The 25,983-nt window shown below is 38.4% G+C and overlaps 3 protein-coding genes across 5 annotated transcripts in view; 1 reads left to right on the top strand and 2 right to left on the bottom strand.

Moving 5' to 3' along the window:
* Nucleotides 1-25,983, bottom strand: part of LOC146486103 (fibroblast growth factor receptor 1-like) — a 94,708-nt gene that overhangs the window by 49,403 nt on the left and 19,322 nt on the right. The window contains exons 1-2 of one of the 2 annotated variants that reach the window (XM_085098157.1): nt 15,863-15,972; nt 9,123-9,269 (exon numbers count right to left, since the gene is read on the bottom strand). The exons of the other annotated variant lie outside the window; for it this stretch is intronic. Of the exons in view, the coding sequence (XP_084954283.1) occupies nt 9,123-9,240 (118 nt within the window). The 5' untranslated portion in view covers nt 9,241-9,269; nt 15,863-15,972. Of the gene's footprint in view, nt 1-9,122; nt 9,270-15,862; nt 15,973-25,983 lie in introns of those variants that run through there. 2 annotated transcript variants of the gene reach the window in all.
* LOC146486104 (fibroblast growth factor receptor 2-like) overlaps nt 1-25,983 on the bottom strand; it is a 55,754-nt gene that overhangs the window by 14,184 nt on the left and 15,587 nt on the right. The gene's annotated exons all lie outside the window — the stretch shown is intronic.
* On the top strand, nt 21,369-24,919 carry LOC146486105 (uncharacterized). Its single transcript, XM_085098407.1, has 3 exons — nt 21,369-21,585; nt 22,472-22,834; nt 24,725-24,919. The coding sequence occupies exons 1-3, from the start codon at nt 21,480-21,482 to the stop codon at nt 24,802-24,804; spliced, it is 549 nt and encodes a 182-aa protein (XP_084954533.1). The 5' UTR covers nt 21,369-21,479; the 3' UTR covers nt 24,805-24,919.

Below are 25,983 nucleotides of genomic sequence, written 5' to 3'. Positions count from 1 at the left end.
TCTGATAAAGTCCTAAAGTTTCACGGGATTTGCGCTAATATTAGGGAGCTTTTATCGAGCATCATGAGAACCCGCAAGCCATAGTTACAGAGATATCGGTCATTTCAAATGACCGAGTTAAAGTGCCTATCACCCCTAGCCAATTCCTTTCATTCTCAAAAGTAGAAGTAGAAAGTAAGCCAAAACAATCAAAATAATGAGATTTGAAGTTATTCTCGATTTTTAAAACGCGATCGAAATCACAATTTCCGAAGTTAAAACCGCGCCATAAGAGGACTGGCACTAGTGAGTTGTGACGTCGACCCGGTATCTCGATAACAAGCACACGACAAAACAGTAGTGAGTCGGAGTGAATTCTACGCGAGCTGTTTGGGGTTTCTGGCCGATTTTTTTAGCTCAAAAGGCGAACACTGACACCGAATCCGAGCAAAGCTACAACTTAGATGATTCAGAATTTAACTACAACCCTGGCTACGTGATTGACGCGACGATCAAGCACGTAAAATAGGAATGAAAGGCCTACACAACTCATACTCGCATGTTTAGCGCTTCTATCTCAGTCTTTTGATCAATTTAGCTTCTTGTATGTTTACAGCGGGTTGGCATGACGATTTGAAGGATTTGTATGATAATCATAGAACAAAACCATGTGCTTAACTGTAGCATGTTTTGTATTTTGATCTCAAAGGACACTTTGGGTTTAGAGTTCTGCGTTTAGCGCCTGTTCATTTCACCTCTTGTTGTTTCTGTTTAGCCGCTGTTGCTCTTATGCCATTTCATTTTACTAGTATTTAGATCTAGTTTGGCTCGTTTCAGTTCGCGGTCCGGTGACAGTACAGCTTCTAGTTAGGATTGAACCGTGTGATAATCTTTAACCTCCGAAAGCGACCGCTATTGTTGTTATTTCAACTGTGTAATTACATCAGTTTATCTTACAGTTTTTGTATTGCGGGGCCCGGCCGTTTGTTTTTGTGGCAAGATGTTGTGTCTCTGATCGTTGCTATTTGTTTTTTGATCCTTTCTGTAGCACTGTAGATTTCTTCGAGAGCTATGCAATGCGTGAAATTGAGGGCTTAAGTTTGTTTAGTTACGGCTTCGTTTTTGCATGACCATTTGCATCGCCTCGGTTCGCTGTGTTGGGAGAGCTTGCTATTTTCTAAATATTTGAAATCTTTCGGTTTTAAAAAATGTTTTACTGGGGCCCGAGGGAAGTGTAAATAAGCAAGACTTTCCCTATGAACAAGAGGCTTGCCTTTAGTCAACGAAACCAAGCACTAAACCACCACATCAAATTTTACTTCGCGGCAACATGCGGACCGCTGAGGAGACATTCTTCGTGGCGTAAATATAAGCTTGTTCAGTCGATATTTTTACCATTTTAAATTGTTTTATAGCTCAAATTTGTCTGGTAGTAAGAGAAGTAAAATCGCACAACGTTTGGAAAGCCGTTGCGTGTGTTATTTTTCAAAATATCTCGATTTCCAGGTAAGAAAAGCCGACCTTTTGAGCAGTATTTGAGCAGTATGTCAATCGACCGAGATGTTCGATTGACTCTTTACCTCGTTCTTCACAGACAAATTCAAGACGGAAGCTTTTTTAAAAAGAATGATCTGTTCTTCTTGGAAAGGCTACTCCCAAATTTATACACGTGGAATTGAGAAAGAAAAAGAATTAGCTTTATCATGTCACTGTGGCCCTTCATCCGCTCGCCAACAGACAGCAGTCTTAGAAGTAAGAGACTCCATTCGCCTCTTCGCATTCTTGTGAGTCTAGACCAATTATCAATTAAAATAAGTTTACTATTTCAGTAGGTTTGTTTTGGCTGCACCTATAAGCTTAAATAAAAAATGAAAACATTTCTTACCGCTCGTTCGCGGGCGATGTTTGGCAATGGTTTAAATCAATACACCTGGACTTGTGGTCACCGCTTTAGCATGGGCAGTTGGCGTCACATTAATACCGATATCATCTCGTTTCAGTCTTGAGAGGATTGGCTTGTTACTCACTTCATCAATAAATCAGAATCGACGCATGAAGTCGTCGTTCGTGAAGTGCCGTTGGAGCATATTGACGATTTTTCGGATTAGCCCGCTTTTGTCTCATGAAATCGATCTATTTCTTTCTGTATTTCCTTGCTTCATCATTATCGAACAGTATAGCGTGCAGAACTATACCCTTCTACATAACTGAGAAGGCAGCATATTCACCTACCACATACCTTCCTGGCACATTCCAAGTTCAGTACGGAGAATGTAGTGGCAAATGAGCAAATGCTCTGTGGCTGAGATACCGGGTCGACGTCACAAGCTTGTTAGAACCCAGTCTCTCAACTGCTCCTTTTTGTGTTCAATATGGCGGAAAACGGCCTATTTTGGGCGATTTTGTCGTCTGATAAAAACAAAACGAAACATGGAATACGATTTAATTCTTCGCAAAGCGTCTTAGACATGCATAAATTTTCGAAATTCATTAAAACTGTGTAAGGGTGATAGGCACTTTAAATGCCAGGTAAAATAGAAGACAATAGAAAGTGTTGATGGAATAAGCAATACGAGTCTCCCGGTTTTTGAGAAACGAGTGCGATGTATCAGTCACACTTCAACACTTGACAGTTTCTGAGAAATTTAATATCACCGATTATCGCAACTAAAGCAGCTAAAACAGACTTCATCTGCGGAAAGCGGGCATGATACAACTTTCATGATACAATAACTATAGTATACTAGAACTAAAGGATGAAAGCTTTTATCACATACATTACTTGCAAAAATTTCGGACGATTTTAATTTCGGACAAAAATAGTGTCCGAAATAAAACGTCCGAAATATTAACGTCCGAAATTTTTTGCAAGTAATGTAGCAATCAGTACTTAGTATTGTTGTCGTTTTTTTTTTTTCATTTTAAATCTTAAACCAAGTCATCGATTCATCGGCGATTCACATTTCCTACTTGAGTCGAAACGGTCGCTTAGAAGAGGAACTGGTATTTGCATTTAAACTTATTTTCGTGGAGTACTTGCCGAAGGTCATGCATCCTGATTTGAAGCGCTTAGCAACAAGTCTCCTCGCGGTAGGGACTTTTGATCATTTGCCGAGTCCCGGGGCATTCCTAACAACATACGTTTATTGAGGACGCACCAGGATCTAGACCACAAAGTTGTCATAATCTGTTTTAATGTATGCCGAAAGAATATGATCTAAATTTAATCGTCGAGCAAATTATACCTTTTCTGAAATAAAGTGCAATATTTTCCCGGAGTCAAGCGCGCTATAAATCACCTTGAGACACGGTAAAAACATAAAAAGAAGACAACGTAAGCTTGAGAGTGAAATCCCGAAGAAAAGCGATCGCACGAGTGTTATTGTCAATGCATTAATTATGGTGAATCTTGAAGAATTTGTATATTCATGGTACTACCATAGTGAACGGTAGCTCTCTATTGGCTTAAATTTACTTTAAGGTATTATCATGTTTGTAAGAAAAAAGTCGAGCCGGGTGAGGGAGTCTTATGTGGACAAAACTTGTCAGATCCCGTGGCATTTGGCGAGCGGTCCTGTTGTGACGAATTGTCTCATTTTCCCTATACCAGATACACTAATTGTTTCGCGATTTTTCGAAGAGGCTAAAAGAACCCGAAAATTGAGTTAAACATTTGTACCGGAAAAAACAAGTCAACTTCTAGACGAAAGCAAAATGCACACGCACTTTTCCAGAGAAGAAACACCAGACTGGTCTCGCACAACAAGCGTTATTTTTTGTGTGTGTTTCGCGGGCGAGCGCAAAACGCGAGGTGAACGCGCTCTACGAGTCACGCGCGACAGGAGTGGTGAGAAGAAAAGAATATACATGTATATGCATACCTCTTTCTTGTTCCATCGTATTAACGATGCTACAGCAAACTGAACAAGGAGGGGACAACCTTAAAAATTTATTTCATGTTATTTTAGAGCATGTATGTAGGGGAGGTTATTCACCGTTCTGATCGATACAAATTGACCGATAGCTGGTTGCACTGGTTACTGCATTGTCACATCATAAATTTAAGGTAGATTCCAACCATTCTGATGGATAAACATAACATACGCATTATTGCTTTTTTATGTTACATCAGACCGTATAAGGCGTACCGCCCGCCGTTCTGAAGGATAGAAAATTAAAGGCTGAGTTGCTGTGTTAGCATTTTTTGTGATACATCAGACCGTATAAGGCGTGCCGCCCGCCGCTCTGATGGATAAAAAATTAAAGGCTGAATTGCTGTATTAGCGTTTTTTATATTACATCAGACCGTATAAGGCGTGCCGCCCGCCGTTCTGATGGATAAACAATTAAAGGCTGAATTGCTGTATTAGCGTTTTTTATATTACATCAGACCGTATAAGGCGTGCCGCCCGCCGTTCTGATGGATAAAAAATTAAAGGCTGAATTGCTGTATTAGCGTTTTTTATATTACATCAGACCGTATAAGGCGTGCCACCCGCCGTTCTGATGGATAAAAAATTAAAGGCTGAATTGCTGTATTAGCGTTTTTTATATTACATCAGACCGTATAAGGCGTGCCGCCCGCCGTTCTGATGGATAAACAATTAAAGGCTGAATTGCTGTATTAGCGTTTTTTATATTACATCAGACCGTATAAGGCGTGCCGCCCGCCGTTCTGATGGATAAACAATTAAAGGCTGAATTGCTGTATTAGCGTTTTTTATATTACATCAGACCGTATAAGGCGTGCCACCCGCCGTTCTGATGGATAAAAAATTAAAGGCTGAATTGCTGTATTAGCGTTTTTTATATTACATCAGACCGTATAAGGCGTGCCACCCGCCGTTCTGATGGATAAAAAATTAAAGGCTGAATTGCTGTATTAGCGTTTTTTATATTACATCAGACCGTATAAGGCGTGCCACCCGCCGTTCTGATGGATAAACAATTAAAGGCTGAGTTGCTGTGTTAGCGTTTTTTATGTCATTTCAGACCGTATGAGGTGTGTCACCCGCCGTTCTGATGGATAGAAATTATTAAGCGCTGAGTTGCTGTATTTTTTTATTTTATGTTACATGAGTCCACGACACCGGCATCAACCATGACACTGGCTGTGTATTTTTTTTTTTATTTAATTATTTTTACGAGTTTGCTTCATAGTCACTTCCTTCATTACTTCACCACCTGTATAGTTTCGGCTCTTTTATTGCTTGTTTGTAAAATACTGACCTTACTGATAAAAGTGTTCTATATAGTCCCCTCATAATGGTTTTGGTCTGGTGTGAAAATAGATTTACAATTTGGACATTTCGACCAAGAAGTGAATTTGTCGTGCCCCCTGTTCTGAAAGTGAGTATGGATTGTTCCATTTCATCGTAAGTTTAGGAGTGAAATTTTGAGGGCTGCTCTCCTACACTATGAATGTTATGACGCCTACCCCCGGAACAATAATCCGGATGATGTACAATGCGAGATCATGTTAGCCGTGTTTATGTTAAGCTTGAATATTCAAAATTGTGGTTGTCTAGACAAATGCTCTTCTGTGATAACTTACGTCTTCTTGGCTAAGCAAGCCTTACCTTGGTTCTTTCTCTTGTATTTCCTTTGTTTCAATGCCTACCATTTCGCATAATTAACACGCGCCAATTCCTTAGCAGAGGAATACGTCCCTCATGTTTTGTCTTCGCATCTGTCTGGCCTCCCTTTCATTAGCGGCCCTTAGCAATCGCTTTCTTTTGTTCCTTGCTTTGCGCATCTTCCTTTTTTTTTCCTCAAATGAACTTCCACGCGACTTTCGTGGCATGATCGATCACAATTTCGGAAGGGCGCGCTTTCCTCTCGTTCCCGCTAAACAGTACCGTAATATAATTCCGCGATCGCGTTTCAAGATGCTTGTATATGTGCCCGCGTTTCCACACAGTGATACTTATTATCTAAATTCGAATAGACAGCGGCTTATCGCAAAACAATAGAAACATTAGCTGGGAATGTTTTGTTCCGGAAGTGAATGTACAACTAGTAGATCTAAAGGCCCGGTCTAAAGGATGGCGATTAGTTTCCGAGCTTTGTGCACATGACGCAGAGGAGTCACATCTGACGAAATTCAGGCTTATATTTTTTTTACCATGCAATTGCAGCGAAATTCGCGAAAATCGATCTCGTTCATTCATTACAAAACAAAGTACGTGGCCAAACAAAGCGTCATATGGTCTTGGTATTTTGCCGACGCGTCCCTCTTTAATATATAATTAAAGGTATACATATTTTTTGATCGGCATGGTCAACAATTGCACGGTACCTCTCATTAGATGGTACGTACATAAGCACCGGCATGCCACAGACTTATTTAATTCGAATTTATTCTCGCCATCTTCTTATATGAGGATTAATGCGGTAATTTTGAATCGAGTTACGATATTCAAAAACACTGTCCAGATCGCAAAGAAAGAAGTGAGAATAACATGAGCCGTTCATTCTATGACATATTGAATGAGATTACAGACGCCTCATGATTCGATTGGCTCAACGGAGCGAATGCACTAATTACATTTCGCACCTACAAAAATCCAAATAATCCGCTTAGCAAAGCGTTCCTAGTAACTACGGCACCATGCGGCGTCCAAAAAAAATCAACTGCGGGTCCTCATGTATATAATGTATTTATGTTGTATTTTTTGGTTAATGGCAAAATAAATGAATGAATGAATGAATGAATGAGAAGCTTAAGCACAGACGTTCGTCAGCCACGGACGGCAACCGGAAGTCGAATGTTTCCTTTTTTGGCGTTAGTTTGCTCCTTACCAAGGGCAGGAAAAGCTCTTGTTGATGACTGTGGTTTGACGTTACAAACGCGATGGCGCGAAAACGTTCCAAAAAGGGAAAAATTCCATTTTTGGTATCCATCCGTGGTTCAAAAACGTCTGTGCTTAAGTCCCCTATTAAATAAACGTATTCAGGTTGAAAGTTGCAGCGGGCAGAATCCAGCCCATCTGGTCTAGATAGGGTTCAGAATACTAAGAATTCCTGCTTACCGATGGGAACATCAAACTTCTTCGTGGTGCAATAGCCATAGTCATTGCTTGCTTTACAAGTGTAACTGTCACTGAGGTTCCGTCTAATAAAGGCGCCAAGAACAAGTGTACAATTCATAACGTTAGCTGAACCTCTCGCGATCGTCCAGCATTTACCAACCTCTTCCTTTGACGAATTAAACCATTCGATTTTCACTGGTTTGGAATTCCTATTTGTTTTCCATGAATTGTTAGTTAAACGTGCAGTACAAGTCAAATTAAGGGAAGTGCCAGAGGTCCAAAGATGCAGTGATGGAGATGAGGAGATTTCAACTAAAGGAGCACCTGAAAAGGCGGATCAATAAAGCTATTTTATCGACTGCCTTGCTGAGACAAAGCAGCTGTGTTGAAAGTAAAATAAACAGCATGCATAACGTGCTTGCATACTTTTAAATTCAAGGTTTTTGGGTGACAAATTGAGTGAAATATTGCTAAGAGATGCAGCTCTTTTGACCGAATCACCATATACTGCCCCAGTAATAGACAACTACAAGTCCAAGTTTAAATAAACCCAAAAGAAACCCACGACGAATCCAAAATGAATTATACAGCCATATTATACGGAACCAAACACTAATAGCAAACGTCAATTAATAGACCACTGCGTATAATGCGTTTACTTATAAGAAGATAAATTATGATGAACTGGTTGGTGTAAAGACCAGTTTGAAGTGAAATGGCGTTTCGTTAGCCTGAGCAGACTCATGCCCCATTCATCAGGCGGGACACCAAGAGCTACCAAGGCTTAAGCACGATTAAAAGCTGTTTAGTTTAACACCCATTTTAAAATTGTTTCTTTCATAAAAGTTGCTTTCGGATTCTTGGTTGGCTACAGATTTAGCACAAATGAAAGCATAAGTTAAATTTTGCTTGAACCCTATGTCAAAGCCAATTGTTGAGCTTCCTGTTTCCAATTAAATATTTTCATTGTATTTTGTTAAACCTGGTTCCAGAATCTGGAAAAGCCCGCGAAATTACATGTGCTAGTACCGTACTACGATCTAATGCCCCCCCCCCCCCGCCCACAAAAAAAGATAATAATATTAATAATAAAAAAAAAATAAAAATAAAAATCACTGCTGACATAATAAAGAAATCGTCACAACCATCCGACACCAACACCTAATGAATTAGTTGGCATGTTTTTCAAATAGGCCGCTGACCCAACGCAACGACCGAAATGAGCCAATCATTCGAATCCTAGAAGTCACAGCATTGAAGTCATAATGCAACAAACCTATAAGAACAATTCAACAAGAATTTCCTTTCCCTAAGTTTCGACCTTCTGAAGACGACCAATGCAATGCCTTTTATAAAATCATGTCCATGGAATTACATTGGCGAAACCAAAAGATCATTTGACACCAAAAAATAAAAAATCATATCTTGGAGCAAACAATTGACTATGACAATGCCACAATCATCGATAAAGGAAAAGATCGCACCAGAAAGAAACGGAATCATGGCACACGGCCCAAACTGTCGAGACAATATTTCATTCTTTTAAACAAACATTAGCTTTAGCACCTTTAGTACGCTTTTTACATTCTTTCCCTATATGAATTTTTCTATTTAATTTATGCATATTACTCTCCATATTTAAATTTTTCTTTGCGGTTTATTTCATCACGCAGTTTTATCTGTTGAAGACAGTAGACTGACTGTCGAAAGCTTACAATTGTTAAAATCGTTTTACCAGAGAACGCTTTTACATATATTGTTTAAGCATGATTTGTTGGTATGAACGGGGCTTAAGTTACCATCAGAGTCAAAGGACTCCGATAATGACTTCTACCCAGGTTGTTGAAGCGTCAGCCAATGTCACCACAAACAGTCCTTCTCTGGACTACACCTAACTGGGTGATCATAATTTACCTATACTTATGATATGGCTCCTAGACTCTAACTATTTAAATTGTTAGAGTACTGACGATAGTGTAAGAAACTACAAAACACCGCTTGAAAGTGAACTTTGGCAGACACCATAACACCTTAGCACCAGAAAGGTTTTTGTAATCAATACAACTTATTTAAAAATGAAATGATATCATCTTTTCGTATAGTCATACTTACTTCCTCTAGGTTTATAACTACATATCTGGCTTGTGATGGAAGGAAGCACCAAAAAATAACAGGTGATCTGCAGCAAGAAATACTTGGTATACTGCATCCAACAGAGGATGGACATCATGAAAAACCAAGAAATATGTTTGATACTGTCTGGATTGTAAGATAAAAATATTGATTTAGTAACCTATTTAGTGGTATTGGCAGTTCAATTTTATTGCCTTGTTACTTTTCTTTACAGGCAGGTTTCATGGAGGGTGTTGTAATAAACGCTAATTAATTTTATAAATTAATGGTTTATCGCTTTTCCTTATGTAAAAACAAAAATAAAATTTAGACTTCTTATTTTCCTTGAGCATTGAATAGAAAATAAAACAGTTTGTATTATTCGTTTATTCACAGGAAAACCGTTGCCACAGCCTTGTACCATCCACGATTACGTGGATTTAGAAGAAAGTTCAAAATAGAAAATTCCAATCGATTTTCAATTTTTGTTTTTGCGCGAAGAATTGATCAATCGTTCGCATTCCAAATGAAAAAAGTACCCCAAGGGAAGCTTGGGAAGGGAAGGCTTGGTAGTGTTTTGGTTAACGTTCCGAGCTTGTCGTGGAATGCTGGTCGCGTTTTCTGCGGTTGTAAGTTTTCGGGTTACTTTCGTTATGGCAAGCAGCAAGCATGATACTGTAGCTATCATGCGAAGGAAGGACCCTTCCATTTTACATCGCAGCGTCTGACGTATTGGTATCGAGGCTTTCTTGAGGGTCCCAGGCAAGTAACTGAATAATTTCGTGTCTACTGATTTTGTCGGGCCGTACGCAAATTTTCTTTGTGTGATCAGCATTCTTTCCCACCCAATCATTTCCCTCACCACCTACCAAACTGCGAAGTTGGATGCATGGCAAGAAATCTATAAAGACGAAGACTAACCAGCAAATATAACCGTAGTTTTTTTCCTTTTTACAAACATCACCGACAGTTCAAACATACCAGTCCGCGGCACAACTTCCTTGGCGCACATTTCCAGTTAATCGTTTGACAGACGTTTTTCCGAGTAAACCCATTGTATAAACCGACCTCAAACCAAGGCCTGCCTTTAGGATACACTTCTTTTATCAACAAACTGACTTCAGACTGTGTTTTCCGCTGAGTCACATCAAGATCTTTTACTCGACGCTCACGTCGTTCATTGTTAGCCTGACTTTTCAAGACTGTTAAATTTCCCGCCTCTTTGCTATAACTATAAAACTGTAATGCTCATGTTTTAATATTAATACTATAGGGAAAGACTTCTTCTTTCTCCACTGATCTGACACACAAAGAATTCAAAATAGAACAGATCTTCGTACACGCTAGAATTCGCCATTTTGTCCTTAGTAGTTCCCAATGCCTTTTTCACTCTTCCAAGATCCAGACCTTTCAAAGCCATCCCATGGCGACAGGTAGTGCTGACGTTCTTCCGGTTAGCGAAAATCCGGAAATGTAAATGACACAAAAACGAAAAAAACAAACAAACAAACAAACAAACAAACAAACAAAAAAAAAACAAAACAAAAAAAAAAACAAAACAAAAACAAAAAACAAAAAACAAAAAACAAAACGCATGTTTGTGTGTATAAACTAAAATGTATATTGGTATTCGGTTTTCGATAGTCGCGGAAACGAAAAATAAAAATAAAACTCCGAATTTCGTTTTTCAATGCCGTTGGAAACCTGAAATTAAATTCTTTTTTACCTGTTCGTAGGAAAACGAATGCCCTCTGGATGCACGCATTGAAAGGCTTGTGTGAGCGTAAAACGTTGAACTCTGTCCAACTTTTGATTTGTGAGGTGGATTTCTCCTGGAGCGTAATTTATACGTTGCGCCGATGATGGATGTGAATTTAATTAACTGGCTTTACGTCAGTAAATTACGCAAATAAAATAAAAAGCGATCGATGCATGAACGGCTTGAGTTAATGCAACAGTTGAGAGCTGTTAAACTTTAAGCGTTTAAACAAGTTGCCCACACAGTCTCTAATTTCGTCTGCGTAGGTTGTTGAGCCATTGAATATATTCACGTCCATGCGCAAGTCCACCTGTTACGTTAGCAGCTCGTAGATCCGTGTGTCATCGTCCCTTTCTTTCACGCAAGGAGAACCATCTGTACGTAAAATGTGCGCCATATTGGAAATCCACTGTTAGTTTAACCTCAGAGAGGTAGTGCCCTGATACACACCAGCTATATATCGCCGTGCTTACGAGACTGATTGTCACCAGACTTGCGGAAAAAATATGGAACTGGAAGCCACATTTCGTGTATCTCTCATAAATCTCTATTACGTGGAAAATAGAATTCAACTTGCCCCATATTCACGCTCGGCTTTCAAAATATAATTAAACAATTCTATCAAGAAACGCAAAAGTCCTACCATTTTGTGCGATACCTTTTCGCGTGACATCTTACGCATGATGCCTAATGCGTGCCTTTCTGGGTAATCTGCTTTTTACGCCGTTATGGCGTTTAGTGAAATGCTTTTTTGCCTAATACCTTTGCGGACCTTTGCGCGTGATACATTTTAGCATGATTCCACGTTGTGTTATCTCTATTTGGTAACACACCTTCTCAGATGTCTTCTTTGTACTTCCTTCTTTGTTTATTTTATTGTTTAACAATTTCGTTTTGTCATATTTATCATATAGAGGTACAATCGTAGATTTGCCTCAAATCGAAAGACCGCTATCGCCCATGTTATGTCGATTAAGAGAGCTTGTCAGTTACGACGAATGTAGTTTCTTAACAAGTGTTTGATATTCAGTTCAGTTGGCTAAATCATTATACGCAAGAAACATGTCAATCACTTTTGCTTCTTTTTTATTGCTGGATTTTTTAATAAAATTAGAAAAAAATATGTTTCCCGCAACATAAACGAAAAGGCTTTCGCCGCCTTTTTTCCTTGAAAACTAGGATATTCAAGGAAAAGCACTTAAAAAAAACCTGCTATAACAAATGTTGCCAAATATCGGCTCCAAATGAATAATTATTACTCTTCAGAGAAACAACGGAACTTCCGTTATACTTTGATTCCGTGGAGGTGTTGCTCACAAACTAAAAACGTTGTCATCCAAACCCGCTTCAATGAATGCACCACGAAATTGATATCCAATCGATCCCAAGAGACTATGAGGTAAGAGAGCGAATCCCTGTGCCCCATGATAATTATTTTCAATCTTTTTTTTAAGGGAAACGATAAAGAAAACAAAGCACGGTTTTACTCGATTAAAAAACAAGAATAACTCAACACGGAAGTCAAAAACTACGTGAACTAACAACAGAACTTCCGTTATACTTTGACATTATGTGGTCGGTCCTTGGACGTGTTACTGATCAACCAAAAACGTTGCCATCCAAACCCGCTTCAATAAACGCACCACGAAATTGATATGAAGCCGCAGTAAATGAGTCAAGGGGTACATGATCACGAAAACAAAGCATGGATAGCTTATTACGGAAGTCAAAACTGAGCTACGTGAACTAAAATGTGAATAATTATTTAACTCCTTGTAAAAACGATCATGCATATCATTTTCAAAAACCTTATCATTTTATAACTGATCGACCTCGCATCTCAGAAGAGTTGTGAGTAGTACTGTTGTGATTTCCTCTTGTTGTAAACAGTATTACTTCTTACAGAGAATCATGGCGAGAAAACAAAAGGGCGACTTGCCTCCTCGATTACCGTAGTTTAGATGGTCGGCGAAGCAGATGGTACTTATGCAAAATAATGTAGTGCGTGAAGTAAACAATCTATTGTGCTGTGCCGCCACTTTCCCTCTTCCCGGAAGTTAATTCCCTTCAATATCCTTCTCAGGTCATTCAACTGTTTTTCAAGAACCTCAGTAATATTTTTCAACTGTTACTTGAGCACGTGGCTATACTCTAATCCCTACGTGTCAAGGAGAACGTTATCAGTAAACAGGACTTAAAAATAAAAAGAAATAAATTTACTCAATTCCCCCTAGCTCTCTCTGAATGATTTAAAACTGTGGACAAACTGTGATATGCCCAGAAATACACGCTAATGAGATGCATGAACCGTATGGTAGATGTCACAAGGTGTCCCCTAACCTTAATTCTGACCAAAACACAAACGCACGATATATTTTGTCAAACATAAAGTCATATGTAAATAACAATAAAAGGTCCGTCTTATGTAAAGTACCCAAATTCAGGGTTAGGTGCATTTCTAGACATAAGTGGACAAACTAGAAGTAATCGTGGATTAGTATACTATGTTCGATTCTCTGACTGACTATTTGCATAGCCATAAAATAGGCCTTAGTGCGAGATTTCGACCGCGGTATTCTGTCGTTAAGCAGTGATTCAGTTTCAGTTATAGTTGATCTTGTATCACGTGCGCTGCACAACAATAGATTTGGTTGTAGCCATGCACACAAAATTAAAAAAAAAAGTAACTATACAACAGACAGTCCAGAGCCACATTACTTCACTTTCGATCTATTTACTGCTACTTATTCCAGCAAAGAAATGAGAGAGTTTATTACGCTTTAGTCAGGGTTTACAACAAGCCCTCAATAAAATATATAAGGGAAGGGCGTTACCACCCTTGCCCGTGTAAAAGAAACCTTTGGTAAATGATTCACAGGCATATAGATCCTGAGGAAAAGGGCTTTACATAAGAAAAAAAAACACAATGTTACTGTTATTCTATGAATTTAATTCGTTTATACTTTTTTTGAGAGAGCAGCTCTAACTCCAGACCTTCAGGTAAGTAGAGGCCCCCTCTTGTCGAAATTTTGACTAGCTTCTCTTTTCTAAACAAAATGTCCAGGCGCCTCGGCCGGATGGACCTGGGGGAATGGGACCCACGGCTAGCCCCCATCTATCAACTGAGTTCATATGACACAAAGAACTTGCATATCAATATGAAATCATTTATCGGGGGATCTCTGCAGGTTACTCGCCTTAACTATTCGAATGTTTCGATCATGCATTTCATGAGTATCAGTGCTTCAGTTTTGTTTTAACACCAAGAGATTCATTACAAAAGCCTGATTTCGAAATCAGTGACAGCAAATATTTCCGACCACAACTATACTGCTATATGATTGTTGTGTTCTTTACCAAATGACTGCGCAAGTTAACGTTTCGATGTAACAGGCACTTCTTTGAATAACAAATTATTTTTACATTGTCCTTCTTGCCTATACACTGGACATTTTTGTCTTCGTTATAAGTTCCCAGAACTACACAACACCCGAGACAAGATGGAAAACTACACTACTCATGATTGTTAGATATCGGATCATTAACAGAAACAGACATCGCATGTGTCACACATTAAGCATAGCTTTGCTATTTCTTCAAGTGAAAAAGTAAAATTTGTCGTTCGCCTTTTTTCTTTAACAACAGTTATTCTATATATTTTTCGTTCTCTCGTACCTATTTTTGTGAACAAACAGTGTAATTCTTTTAATTGTTGTCAGTAATGTTATTGAGAGCGGGTCAAAGAAATGGTGCCACCTATAAGTCGAATGGAACTCATTATAACTCCATCATGCACCTTTTACGAGCGTTTATTAGTGAGTTATAATGTACGCAGGTTATCTCGCTAGTATGCTGCTTACGAGAGTGGAAATCTTAGAACAATTTATTGAACGCCACGTAATTCAAAAAGGTAAAGAATAAAACTGGCAAATCCGAAATTACAATTTGTTTAAGCTTGGAAAGGTACAAAAGTGTAGTCAAGTTTTATCACAGCCATGAAGTTAAAGGTGGAAGTATTTTCCATAACTCATAGAGTAAAGCGAGCACAGTAAATTTTCGAAAATTTGAGGTAGGTACGTGTCTTTCGTTTCATTTGCTTTAGCAACGAGTTACTTCAATAACATCTTATTAGGGCTTTTCCAATGTTCCCGTGACGTAAACTTGGTTGCTCCTGAAGCTGCAGCCAAATTTAGCACACCAATTCAATCTATTTAACTTAATACTACTACTTGTACAGGAAATCTACATAGAATTGAGCAGTGAGCAGCTAATTATACCGTAAAAGGCAGTTTACCGAAACGTCATCATGCAATCCACGGGTGAATGGATGACACGTATCAACAATCCGGCAGGGCGCGCATCTCCTGACGCCATGTGATAATTTGAATTTAATTTGCTGACTAAAAATAGTGTAAAATCGTTCAGCGATTCTTCTAACCATCAAAAGAACAACCACATCATAACAACCACACGAAAATTAGATTTTAAACAGCTCCGTGCTTACAGGAAGGCTAGGCCTTTTGATCGAATACCAACTTGTGTTTTATAATTGAAATGACGCGTGTTAAAAACAAACCATTAAAACGTACTTTTAAATGCACACAATATGACTTATTAATAACGCATGTACACCATCAAAGAGTATTAATAGCACAACATCATTGCATCATCGCTGCAAACAGGTGGATTAGAGCCACCAAGAGTCAAAAACCGTTTGCTCGATTTTTCTTAAGACTTCCTGCCCTTTATCAATTGAGTCTAAGCATTTTAAATTTTAAGAAAAAAATGTACTTTTATACAGAAACAGACTGTATATGAATTCTGTTTAATTCGAGCTGAAATATTTCAACAACTATCAGAAATATGATAAGGAAAGTCCAAGGGTACAGCAATTCTAAACTAGTTTTTGTCTTTCAAGTATCCTGCCCTGACAGTCGACGTATTTTAATATCGTTTTACCCGTTTTCCCCATATAACTTACCAGATTGATAGACCTTTGTGTGTTTCTTCACTAACTGAGTGCTTAAGCCGTTGTAACTGTCCCTGTAGATTAACGGGATAAGGAATTGTTGTTCGTGTTCTCAATACACAATGACCTGAGGAAACGTAAAATAACTAATTATATCCAAAATCATTTGGCAGCCGATCATCTGTTTGGCTGACGTAGTTTGAATTTTTAAATAAAACTACTTTAACATCACACCATAGCTTTTGAGGACATCTCGCATAAATGTTTATAAATTTGACCTTACCCGTTTTTTTTATCGGTTGTGGAGAAAAGTAAACATGATTATTATGCGAGACAAGAAATTTGAATCTAAAATTCCTGAATGCCGGTGCAGTGAATTTTGGTTTCCGAAGTAGTTATTTTCGTTGGGGCTCAAGTTGTTTATGTACTGAAAGTGGAATTTTATTTTCAGGCACGCAATAAGTCTTTGCTGTTAAACAAACTAATTCAGAAAGAGCTGGAGCTCACATTTCTTATATTGTCTCCTTAGTGGATAAATTAACTTCCTGTGTCAATTCAATGCGCGGTGCACTAAATTTTGGTTTCCGAAGTAGTTATTTTCGTTGGGGCCCAAGTTGTTTATGTACTGAAAGAAGAATTTTATTTTCAGGCACGCAGTAAGTCTTTGCTGTTAAACAAACTAATTCAGAAAGAGCTGGAGCTCACATTTCTGATATTGTCTATTCAGGGGATAAATTAACTTCCCATGTCAGTTGTGTAATTTTTACATAAATTACATTTCCTGGATAATTTGTCGCTTAAAAGGGAAAGTTTCATGGAGTTTTTGACCGGTTTACCTACCTGTTTGGTTAAAAATGGTGAAATACGAGCTTCACTACATAGCTACAAAACAATTTTAGAACAACGAGAGGATAGAAGAGATCAACTCAATTCTTGAAAAGGACAACTCGTGGTCTAATAATTTATAATTATCTTATATGTTTCTGTTGACAGACAAACATTTTTGGGTTTGAAAATGACATCAAATTCGCTTGATTCTTCCCCTTTAACGTCTTCATTTGAATCTTTAGGTATAGGAAATAAATTATATTTTCAAACATGACTTAAAGCCTCGCCGCCACGGTCTTGAACATTCTCTCAAACGGATATGAATATATTAAACACTGATTGGAACTGAGGGTGAAGTAAATCGGAAGGAAGACTCTCGCAGTTATTTACGCAACTTAGAAAGTTCCGAATAGAAAGCGTGAAAAAAATTCAAACTCGAACGGGATTCGAGCCCATGACAGTCTGCGATGACGGTGTAGTGCTCTTGTGCAGGCGCTCTTGTGGAGTAGCCTGGGTTTGAGTTCGTAATATATCCGTGGAGGATGAGTAAATGAATACGTAGGCCATTTCCGAGTTGTTGTGAACCTCACTATGAAAGCGAGGCTAAGTGCAAAACTTTTCATATGAAAATTAGTTTTGTTTGCATGTGAATGGAAACTACTTTTCATAACAAAAACTTTGCACTTAGCCTCGCTTTCATAATAAGGTTCAAAGCAACTCGGAAATGGTCTATTCGAATATGAATGTATATTAAAACACAGGCAGTCCAAGCTCGCGTCACTAGAGAGCGTGTAATAATGTATTACTGGTGGGACGATGACCTTTGAGTGCAAGCGGTATTGGGCTACAGGCGGCTGTTGAGACTTTAATGGGAATTATGGGAATTAAAATATTGTCGATTCCGAACGTTAAATAAAGCTTCATTTTAACTTTCATTCAATAAAATGAACTGAAAACTAACTCACCTCTGGTGTATTCTTACACGTTTAGGGGAGGGAGGGGGGGGGGGGGGTATTTCATCGTTTTGGGCATTTTTTGAAATCATTGTTATTCCATTCATAAGACAATTAGCAGCTACCACAAATTAAAGACACTTGATTACAATATGCCTGAAAAAATGGAAACCGAAAAATGACCCGCATACAAAGTCCCGACAAAAGTTACAACTCCGATCCGTTGTAGTTTCCTCCCAGAATACAACGCTATCTATCACACATCAATACATTCATTTTTAACTCGTGAATGTGCACATGCACAATGAACGAGTTTTCGTGATGTGGACTGAATTGTACTCGCTCGCTCGCTCGATCAGCTGTAAACTTTATATTAATTTAATCGGAATTTAACCAAAATCATTAAGTTACGTATAGTGCATGAATTCACCATCAGCCGCCATTACGGGACAAAAAACAAGGACGTAAAATCGACTCAACGAATAAGTTTAGTTCTTAAAAGAAAACACTAGTAGGTGTGTTGTCTGCTAACTCCTTCCATTGACCGAAACTACAGTGAAACTAAGGGACAACTTCCTATTTTGTTGACTGAAAGAGCCGCGTCGAAAGCCGCTCAAGGTCAAGAATGTCGTCCAAGGCTACACAAATTTCGCGCAAAATGGAAGAATAAAATGTGAAGGAGGAACGTCTGACGGTGTGTCAGCCGTGTGTGTCAGTCCAGTTCAGGTTTCGCTGGTTTAGGGTACAGTAGCCCGGCGATGTTCTCTTTGAAACCTGAAAACTTCGCGTTAGCTACTTGTCTTCTCATGCTGCTTTGCTTTCTTTTGTTTCGCGTTACGTTAAGTTCTGATTTATAATTTAGAAATATTGTTCTATTTTCTCTCGACTTCTCTACAATTAAATTTTCCTAAAATGTAATACACTGTATGAATAGAACACCGTTTTTTCTTATTTCCGTGGTCGTTTGTTCTCAACTCGCAATAACTCGAACCTTTTTTAATTTCCCATGAAGATTCGAGTCATCGGGAGTCGACTGTAGGATAATTAATCTCATATTCAGAAGTTGTGGACAACGTCGTCCTGTGGCGTAGGGCGTTGACTAAAATATTTTTTTTCTTTTTCTTTTTTTTTTCTTTTTTTTTTTTTGGCTTTTAAAAAAGCCAACCATTCCAAAGGCTCCAAACAATATTCAAAATTAAAACTTGCTTTAAAAATACAAAATTATTCAAGGAGCTCAATCTTGCTGAGGGCAACGGCTAAAAATCTACTTGAAGTGGCCTATAGGATGCGGAATAAAATGCCAGTGAGGTCCCTTAAGCCTTTGTAGCTTATATTCCGAATCCTGGGCCAACCAAACACAAAGCAAACAATGTTTTATACCTTGCCAGCATTTACTTCTGTATTCACGAGTTGGCTCACAAGAGCCTTTGATTGTACAGCGTCTCGGTAACTTGGCACATTGCCAGCGGCGAGTAATCACCACTACTACCAATGTGGCCATTGAATGCCATTCCAGCAACTATGAGTTAAAATTGCTCCTGTCATGAGTTACTACAAAAAACACAACTTTAACATTGAAACTAGTGATTGGAAATTGAATTTATTAAGTCGGACAATGTCAATCAGCAAGTGTAAGCTGTTCTAACTCCAAAACACGGCAAAGGTTGTTTAACGAGAAATGCATAATAACATATTTAAAATGAGTTAGCCGGCTACGTAAACTGTTCGAGTGGCAGGGTATTCTGCAGTTTAAGCCAAAGCAGCGGTTTTTCATTCGACAATGTTTTTTTTTTCTTTAACTGTTCACTGCTGTTTTATGGCTATTCTAAAAACCTCTGCAGACACAAATGCGGGAGAAAGGCACAGCTTGACTCATTGCATACACTGCATAAATACATTGCTGCTGCTGCATACATTGCATAAAAAAACTAAATCGTTTAAAGAATTAGAAATACATATTAATTAGTTAATAGCCGGCTACGTAGAATGTTGTTCAAGTGGCAGGATATTCTGCAATTTAAGCCAAAGCGGTTTTTCATTCGACAGTGTTTATTTCTTTCACTATTCATTGCGGGACAAAGCCGCAGCTTGACTCATTGTATAAAAAATCAACATCGTTTATATACAATCTATAAAAATAATTAATATTTAAGCACTCTCACTTTTGAAGACCATTTTTTGTTTTTATGTAATCCTGTATCTCTTCCGTTAAACTCTTCCATCTCGTCCAAACACGTGTTTATAGCTGTTAGCGACTTCGGCGCCCCCCCAAAAAACGCGATTTGAAACCTGACACTTCCGGTTCAATTTTCCCCACCCCACCCAGGCAAGGTCAAATTCCCTACCCCCGGGAAGGCCTTACCCGTCAAATTCCCCACTCCTGGGCACAGAAAATAGTCAAATGCCCGGGGTTTGCCCGGGGAGGGATGTTGAAGTTTCGATTTGATCGGTGCATAAGTCATTCTCCTAATTTTTTTTGTTTGTTCAAAATTGAGGTTTTATGACTTCAAGATGATGACAGATTCAAGATGATGCCAAACTTATTTTTAAAAGTTTTCCCTCCCTGTCACGTTTCATTTTTTTTTCTTTTTGATCCTGCCTGGAAACTTTTTCCTCGCTTAGCGAGGTTAATAAATTTGTCGGGCCGAAGGCCAGCGCTCGGGAGCTAAGCCGCGCGAATTCGAGCGGAAAATATATTTCTATATATACTAAAACAAATGAAAAACGAAAGTCTTTCGCAACAGTGCGCAAACAAAGTATGAATGACGTCAGACAAAGGAAAGGCTGCTTGGCAGCAACAGATTGGGAGACATGCTGTTGTCAAACGAAGTTTGTTGGAAAAAAATTTGCAAACATCGGGAAAGTTTTCCGTTCTCTGGATGGAAATATCCCTCGCCTTCTTCCAGAAACCTTTTTTGTGAAAGATTGCATTGAAGAAATTACACGTTTTGTGTCCGCTGTAAAATAATTTTCCATGGGAAATAAAGTCATCGAACACGACAGCACTGCACGCCCGTTGTACATTTCGTCGTGTCAGAAATAGATTTCAACCGCAAACGAGCCTGTGGAACTACGAAAAGACCATGCTCATCAAAAAAGTTGCTTTGTTTAGAAAACTTAATCTCCTCATTTGATGTTTCAATACGAGTAAACAGAACTTTCCAGCCAGCCCTAGCTACGCGAGGTTTTGCGAGTCACGTATTTCTAGTTAGTTTTGTACGAAAATATAAGTTAAACTTCAAATAGTTTCAGTTTCTTTGATTATGCACAGGGTATTTTGGGAGGAGTGCTGGAATGTGTAAATATACTGAAAAATATATATGATTTCAGTTTTCTATAGATTTTCAGGTTGAGGTCAAGATATAACTTTTATACAAAGGAAAATTTCGCTTAATTTTGAACATCTGTGCAATAAATAAAGTTTTCTTTATTTATGCCGATGAAATAGATGATTTTAAGTTGACTAAAGGTGTGCACCTGTTTAGTATGCAACTCTCTCCTAAAGAATAGAGGAAAAATGAACACAATAGAGAGACAGTATCCTTATTCAAAGAAAACCCAATCTCTGAATATATATTGATTTGAAAATTACAGTCAGAGAATATACCTACACCATTTTACATTGAAGAATTCCGTAATTTCAGTTTTAATGTTATTTGTGACGTTATCAGATTACTCATATTTTATGAAAAAAAGAAACATCAGTGCATAATCACGTAATTTTCAAATTAATGATTGACAGCGTCCCTTGATATAATCACTTTCTCAGCTAACCTCTCTCAGTATCTCTCATCTTTTTGAAGATCAAGGAATTAAAGTGCTGCAAATTTGGATTTTTTTAAAGGAAAATGAACTCCTCTTCGAAGACTTACTTTGCAACTGTTATGCTTGCTGTGATTTTCTCCTCTGCAATTGTCAGCTGGTGCCAGATATGTGGAAAAACATCTGATGGAGGTAAAGGAGTTTCTTTTTTCTTATATGTAAACCCCCTTTCCCTTTTTTGTTACAACATTTAATGTTCCTTTTAAGTTAAAACTGAGGTCGAATCATAATTCTCGTCTAGTAAAATTGGTATTTATTTTCACGCCCCAAGCCAGTTTTAAAATGTTAAAATCCGACCTTTCTTCAAAGTGGTACCGGTTTGCATCGTGTCAGGATTGCTTGAACAGGATATGTCGTCAGATGATCAGCCCTTCAAAGGCTGTTGATAAACCTTGCGATGTTCATTATTCTAACCATGTCAGTCCGACAAATGGTAACTGAATGCGAGAATCATGCTACCGCATTCAGTTTTTATCCGTGATTTTTTTTTGTAATGGAGCACCAACGACTTAAGTACGACATAGAGCAAACTTCAAACTTCAGTGTACAGCGAGTCTCATTGGCAACCCTGACATGTAACATAAAAACGTTTGGCACTATATCCTTAGGTGGTCCAATATATATGAACACGAAAATTTATTATTGAAATCAAGTGTAGGCCTGTAAAACAATTTCCTTCAAACTGTAATAAAATGTGGTTTCAACCTTAAAACTTGACATGAACGTGTTTGAAGTTTTATTCCCTGTCTCTTTTCTTTTGAAATACAATATTTTGTTTAAATTTCATGTACACTTACTGATGAAATAATGAAGTTTATCATGTGTGAGGAAAAAGTAGTTCGGAGTGTCGTGTGCATACTAGCTATGAAAGACTTCACCGTTCGCATAGTGTGAAATCTACAAAGAGTATATGAAGTTACTGACGAGAAGCAGTTATATTATTTAGGAAAATTCAGTTCAAAACATACATTACGAATAAATATACCCCTCTTAACAGTTTCTTTGCAATTGGTCTTAGTTTCGCCAACAGTGGAACTGTACGCCACCCAGCTTGATCACCAGTCCCATTCTAAAGGTCCAAAGCGTTTTGAAAGCCCTCTTGTGGTTAGACAAGGCTCAAGTATTACTCTGAATTGTACTGCAAGGGAACCAGAACACAGGTACCCAGCGTGGTATTTTAAAACCTACCTGCAGCCATATCGGATCAACTGGTTTGTCAACTCTTCAGTATTGAAAGTGCCCAATTGCGACAAAAAGTCTCGCAAGGTTAAAACATGCTTGCTGTCGTTGGTCAAAATACGTCCACGTGACCACGGGAAGTACTTCTGTCAGGCAGCTAACGAAATTGGATGCACTTTTAAGGAGCTGGAGGTGGTGGTTGGTAGGTAGCTCAATTTGATTTCAGTAAATAACCGACCACGGACGACCCCTCGTGATCAAACAGGCTTTTGTCCGATGTTCAGATTACGGAAACTAACTACGAAATACAAAATCAACATCCCTGATATCGACATGCATAACGCAACAAAACAACAACACCCCCCTGAAATGTTGAACACAGAAAAAATTTTTCCACTTAACAATTAGATTATGAGCTCGAGATTTCTATCGCGTACTATCACACACAGAAATCGAGAGCGAATAATCTAATTGTTTTACTATAAATCTACTAGTCGTTCAAAACTTAACAACGAGACAGGTTCATGATTTTATTGAATAATGATATAAATACGTCGCATTGTATTGGCTTCTGTGTGCGAGCCTTTGCATTTCATTCAAGATTTTATATTGAACGGCCGTCATTCGCTTGAAACTGAAACAAGGAGCCCACTTTCTTTTATTCGAAAATGACAATCAAAGATATACTGACGTAAGGGTGCCCTTTGGAAGCCAATTTTTTAAAAAGTTTTCAAAATTATAAAATTGCCGACTTTTAAAAGTCTCAAATGAAGAAAAAAATCATTTGACTCTTGTTCGACTCCTTTTCTTACCATTAAAAATCTTCATTCTATATTTCGTTGCAATTTTGGTCTTCTATGGAATCGCCTCGACTAGTAATAATATCCGAAACTCCTCTTCACAAAGAATTGGAATACGCGACGAAGCCGCCGCCATTTTTTTGACAACTGCACACTGTTAGGCCACTCACCCTACTCACCATCTACTTATGAATTGTTTCATGCTTAGCGTGGGTATATCCAGTTATGGATGCACGCGGGAAGTTTGGAGAGTACGAGTGAAGCGTAAGAGTTGCTCGAGGCGTAGCCGAGAGCAACTCTAGCGTCTTGAGTGCTCTCCAAACTTCCCAAGTGCATCCATGCATAACTCGATATACGCACAGCTAAAAGTCTAAACTATGAACCAATTCTTTTATAACATAGTGAAAATAAAGTAAATGATTCCTGGAAAACAGGTTTTGTTCCCGATTAATTACAAAATTCTCTGTACAAAAAAAAAAAAAAAAGACGAAAATGGTTTCTCATATCGCTTTAATCTTAACGTTTCATTTAGCTGCAAGCTCTTATAAATATACATTTTTTATGGTGTTGACCCTATGTAAAAGATTTTTAATAACACAGCGCGCGCATGCTTCCCCCATCTGACTTGCACACGTCATCGGATGGACGCACGGCCGTGCGTATGTTGAGAAATGTACAATGATGACGCCTATAGGAATTAGATTAGGATGCACGTGCGCTATGTTATAAAACAGAATAGATAGTGAGTAGCGTAGCCAATAAGAGAGCAGCATTCATGATAGAACACTAGCAGATTTATACTAAAACGAAATAGACCTAACTGACCAAACTTAAGACCCAATAAATGTTTGACCAATCCGAACTTCATTTGTTCCTAACACAGTTATTAAAGCCATGGCATAAACCTATTTAGGCCCCGTTTATATGGAGAAAAGTTGTCCCGGGTAGAAGTGTCACTCGCCTACCCGAGCTACCCTGGGCGAGCCAACTTTTCCTACATTTCTTTACAAAACTTGGCGAACCGTTTCATGAGAAACAAAAAGTTGGCTCGGCTGGGAGGGTGACCCGCCTAGCCGGGTGACCCTTTTTCGATGGTAGGGTCACTCTCCTAGCCGGGCCAACTTTTCTCCATAACGGGCCAAGGACGTGATCAAAAATAACCAGATATTCAGCGGTAAGTTTTGAGCTCGCATATGATTAGCTTGCCGAACAAACTTTAGATAGAGTTCGAGATAAATCCTATTTAGTTTTGTGTGTACTTTAACTCGTTTTTGTTTTTCCTTCTTTATCAGATGAAGGATTGAAAAACAACGACGTTGGGATTCCTAGTCGTCGCCACCAAAATACCATTCCCGAGACAGAAGACCAGTAGGACTTGCTCACATCTCCTACTTTGCTTTACTTATCAAATGTAATCGGTTAATACATGTTCTGTGATTGATGATGGGCGAAATAAAAAAAAAAAAAATTCGTATCGAGAAAACAAATTTCTCATTTCCAGTCGCTGTATTTTTCTAATAGTTAAAAGCTTTTTCTGTTTCTTTGTTCCGTGATACTCTTGTTGAGTATGAGTGGACGCTGGCGTCGCCAGTGTTCTTAAACTGATGCGAAATGATCATTGAAAACCCCCGAGTTAAAATGTAAAGTGGAATAAGACCCTTAAAGATTTGAAATAAGTTATCAAATGATTCAAAACTAATTAAGTCCTATATATATTTTTACGGTGTCTATGACGTAAAAATAAGTTTATCTTATTGGAATTAAGGCCTTTTGCAATGAGGATGTTGTGTTTAGTATTCATCCTCCCTTAGTTTAGTTTTGCAATGTCTTTTCTTGTCCCTGAGATATAAAAGTTTTTGAAAATTAGAAGCTAGTTAGAAATTAGAAAATGATGACATCATAAGTGGTTACAGCCTATCTTTGGAGAGAATGGGCTTAGTTAACTGCGAAAACTTGGAACTAGTATTGTGCCTAAAAAAATATGCAGGGTGATCTATATTGTGTAGTCGCTATTCTTCAATCCAGTCCCTTTCTCCGTTGAACCAAACATTCCCATTTGCGACTCTTTAATAACAAGAGATGGTCCTGTTTGAAACGGACTCAGTGCCTATATCGCACTTAGCCTCCTCATGAACGATCAACGAATGGGTGATGTTTGTCAAGCCTAAAAAAATTGGAATGCCATTCCCGTATGAGAGAGAGTATAAGTAATCGCTAGACACTAGATTTGGCGTGTTTTAGTTGTCTGTCCTTGATAACCAGCAGTCGCTGTGCGTTCGACAGCTCAGCTAATTATGGGCCTAGTATGAGGTCACATGGGGACAGGAGAGCAATACTTAAGTGAAGATTAGTTTCATTTGTAGATTGGGTAATGACGCATCGTTGCTCGCGCAGGCGTTGTCCGACATTAAGTGGCTACAAGATGAAAACTTTTATTTATCTTTTATTGTAGTTATATCTCTCAAATTTACACATTTTCTGAATGCTGCAGGAGTTATGATATCTACCCACTTAAATGCAACAACACTGAAGCCGTTCTTGAACAGATTGA

Source organism: Pavona decussata, unplaced genomic scaffold (assembly GCF_977016875.1).
Source record: "Pavona decussata unplaced genomic scaffold, jaPavDecu1.1 SCAFFOLD_21, whole genome shotgun sequence".
In the NCBI taxonomy this organism is placed as follows: domain Eukaryota; kingdom Metazoa; phylum Cnidaria; class Anthozoa; order Scleractinia; family Agariciidae; genus Pavona; species Pavona decussata.
Note: the sequence above shows the minus strand (reverse complement) of the source record. Positions and strands in the feature narration are given on the sequence as shown.

Bases quoted from the DNA above. Each gene is read 5' to 3' on its own strand.
- LOC146486105 (XM_085098407.1), top strand. From the start codon at position 21,480: ATGAACTCCTCTTCGAAGACTTACTTTGCAACTGTTATGCTTGCTGTG. The intron at 21,586-22,471 runs GTAAAGGAGTTT...AATTGGTCTTAG, and splicing joins TGGAAAAACATCTGATGGAG to TTTCGCCAACAGTGGAACTG. The intron at 22,835-24,724 runs GTAGGTAGCTCA...CTTCTTTATCAG, and splicing joins GGAGCTGGAGGTGGTGGTTG to ATGAAGGATTGAAAAACAAC.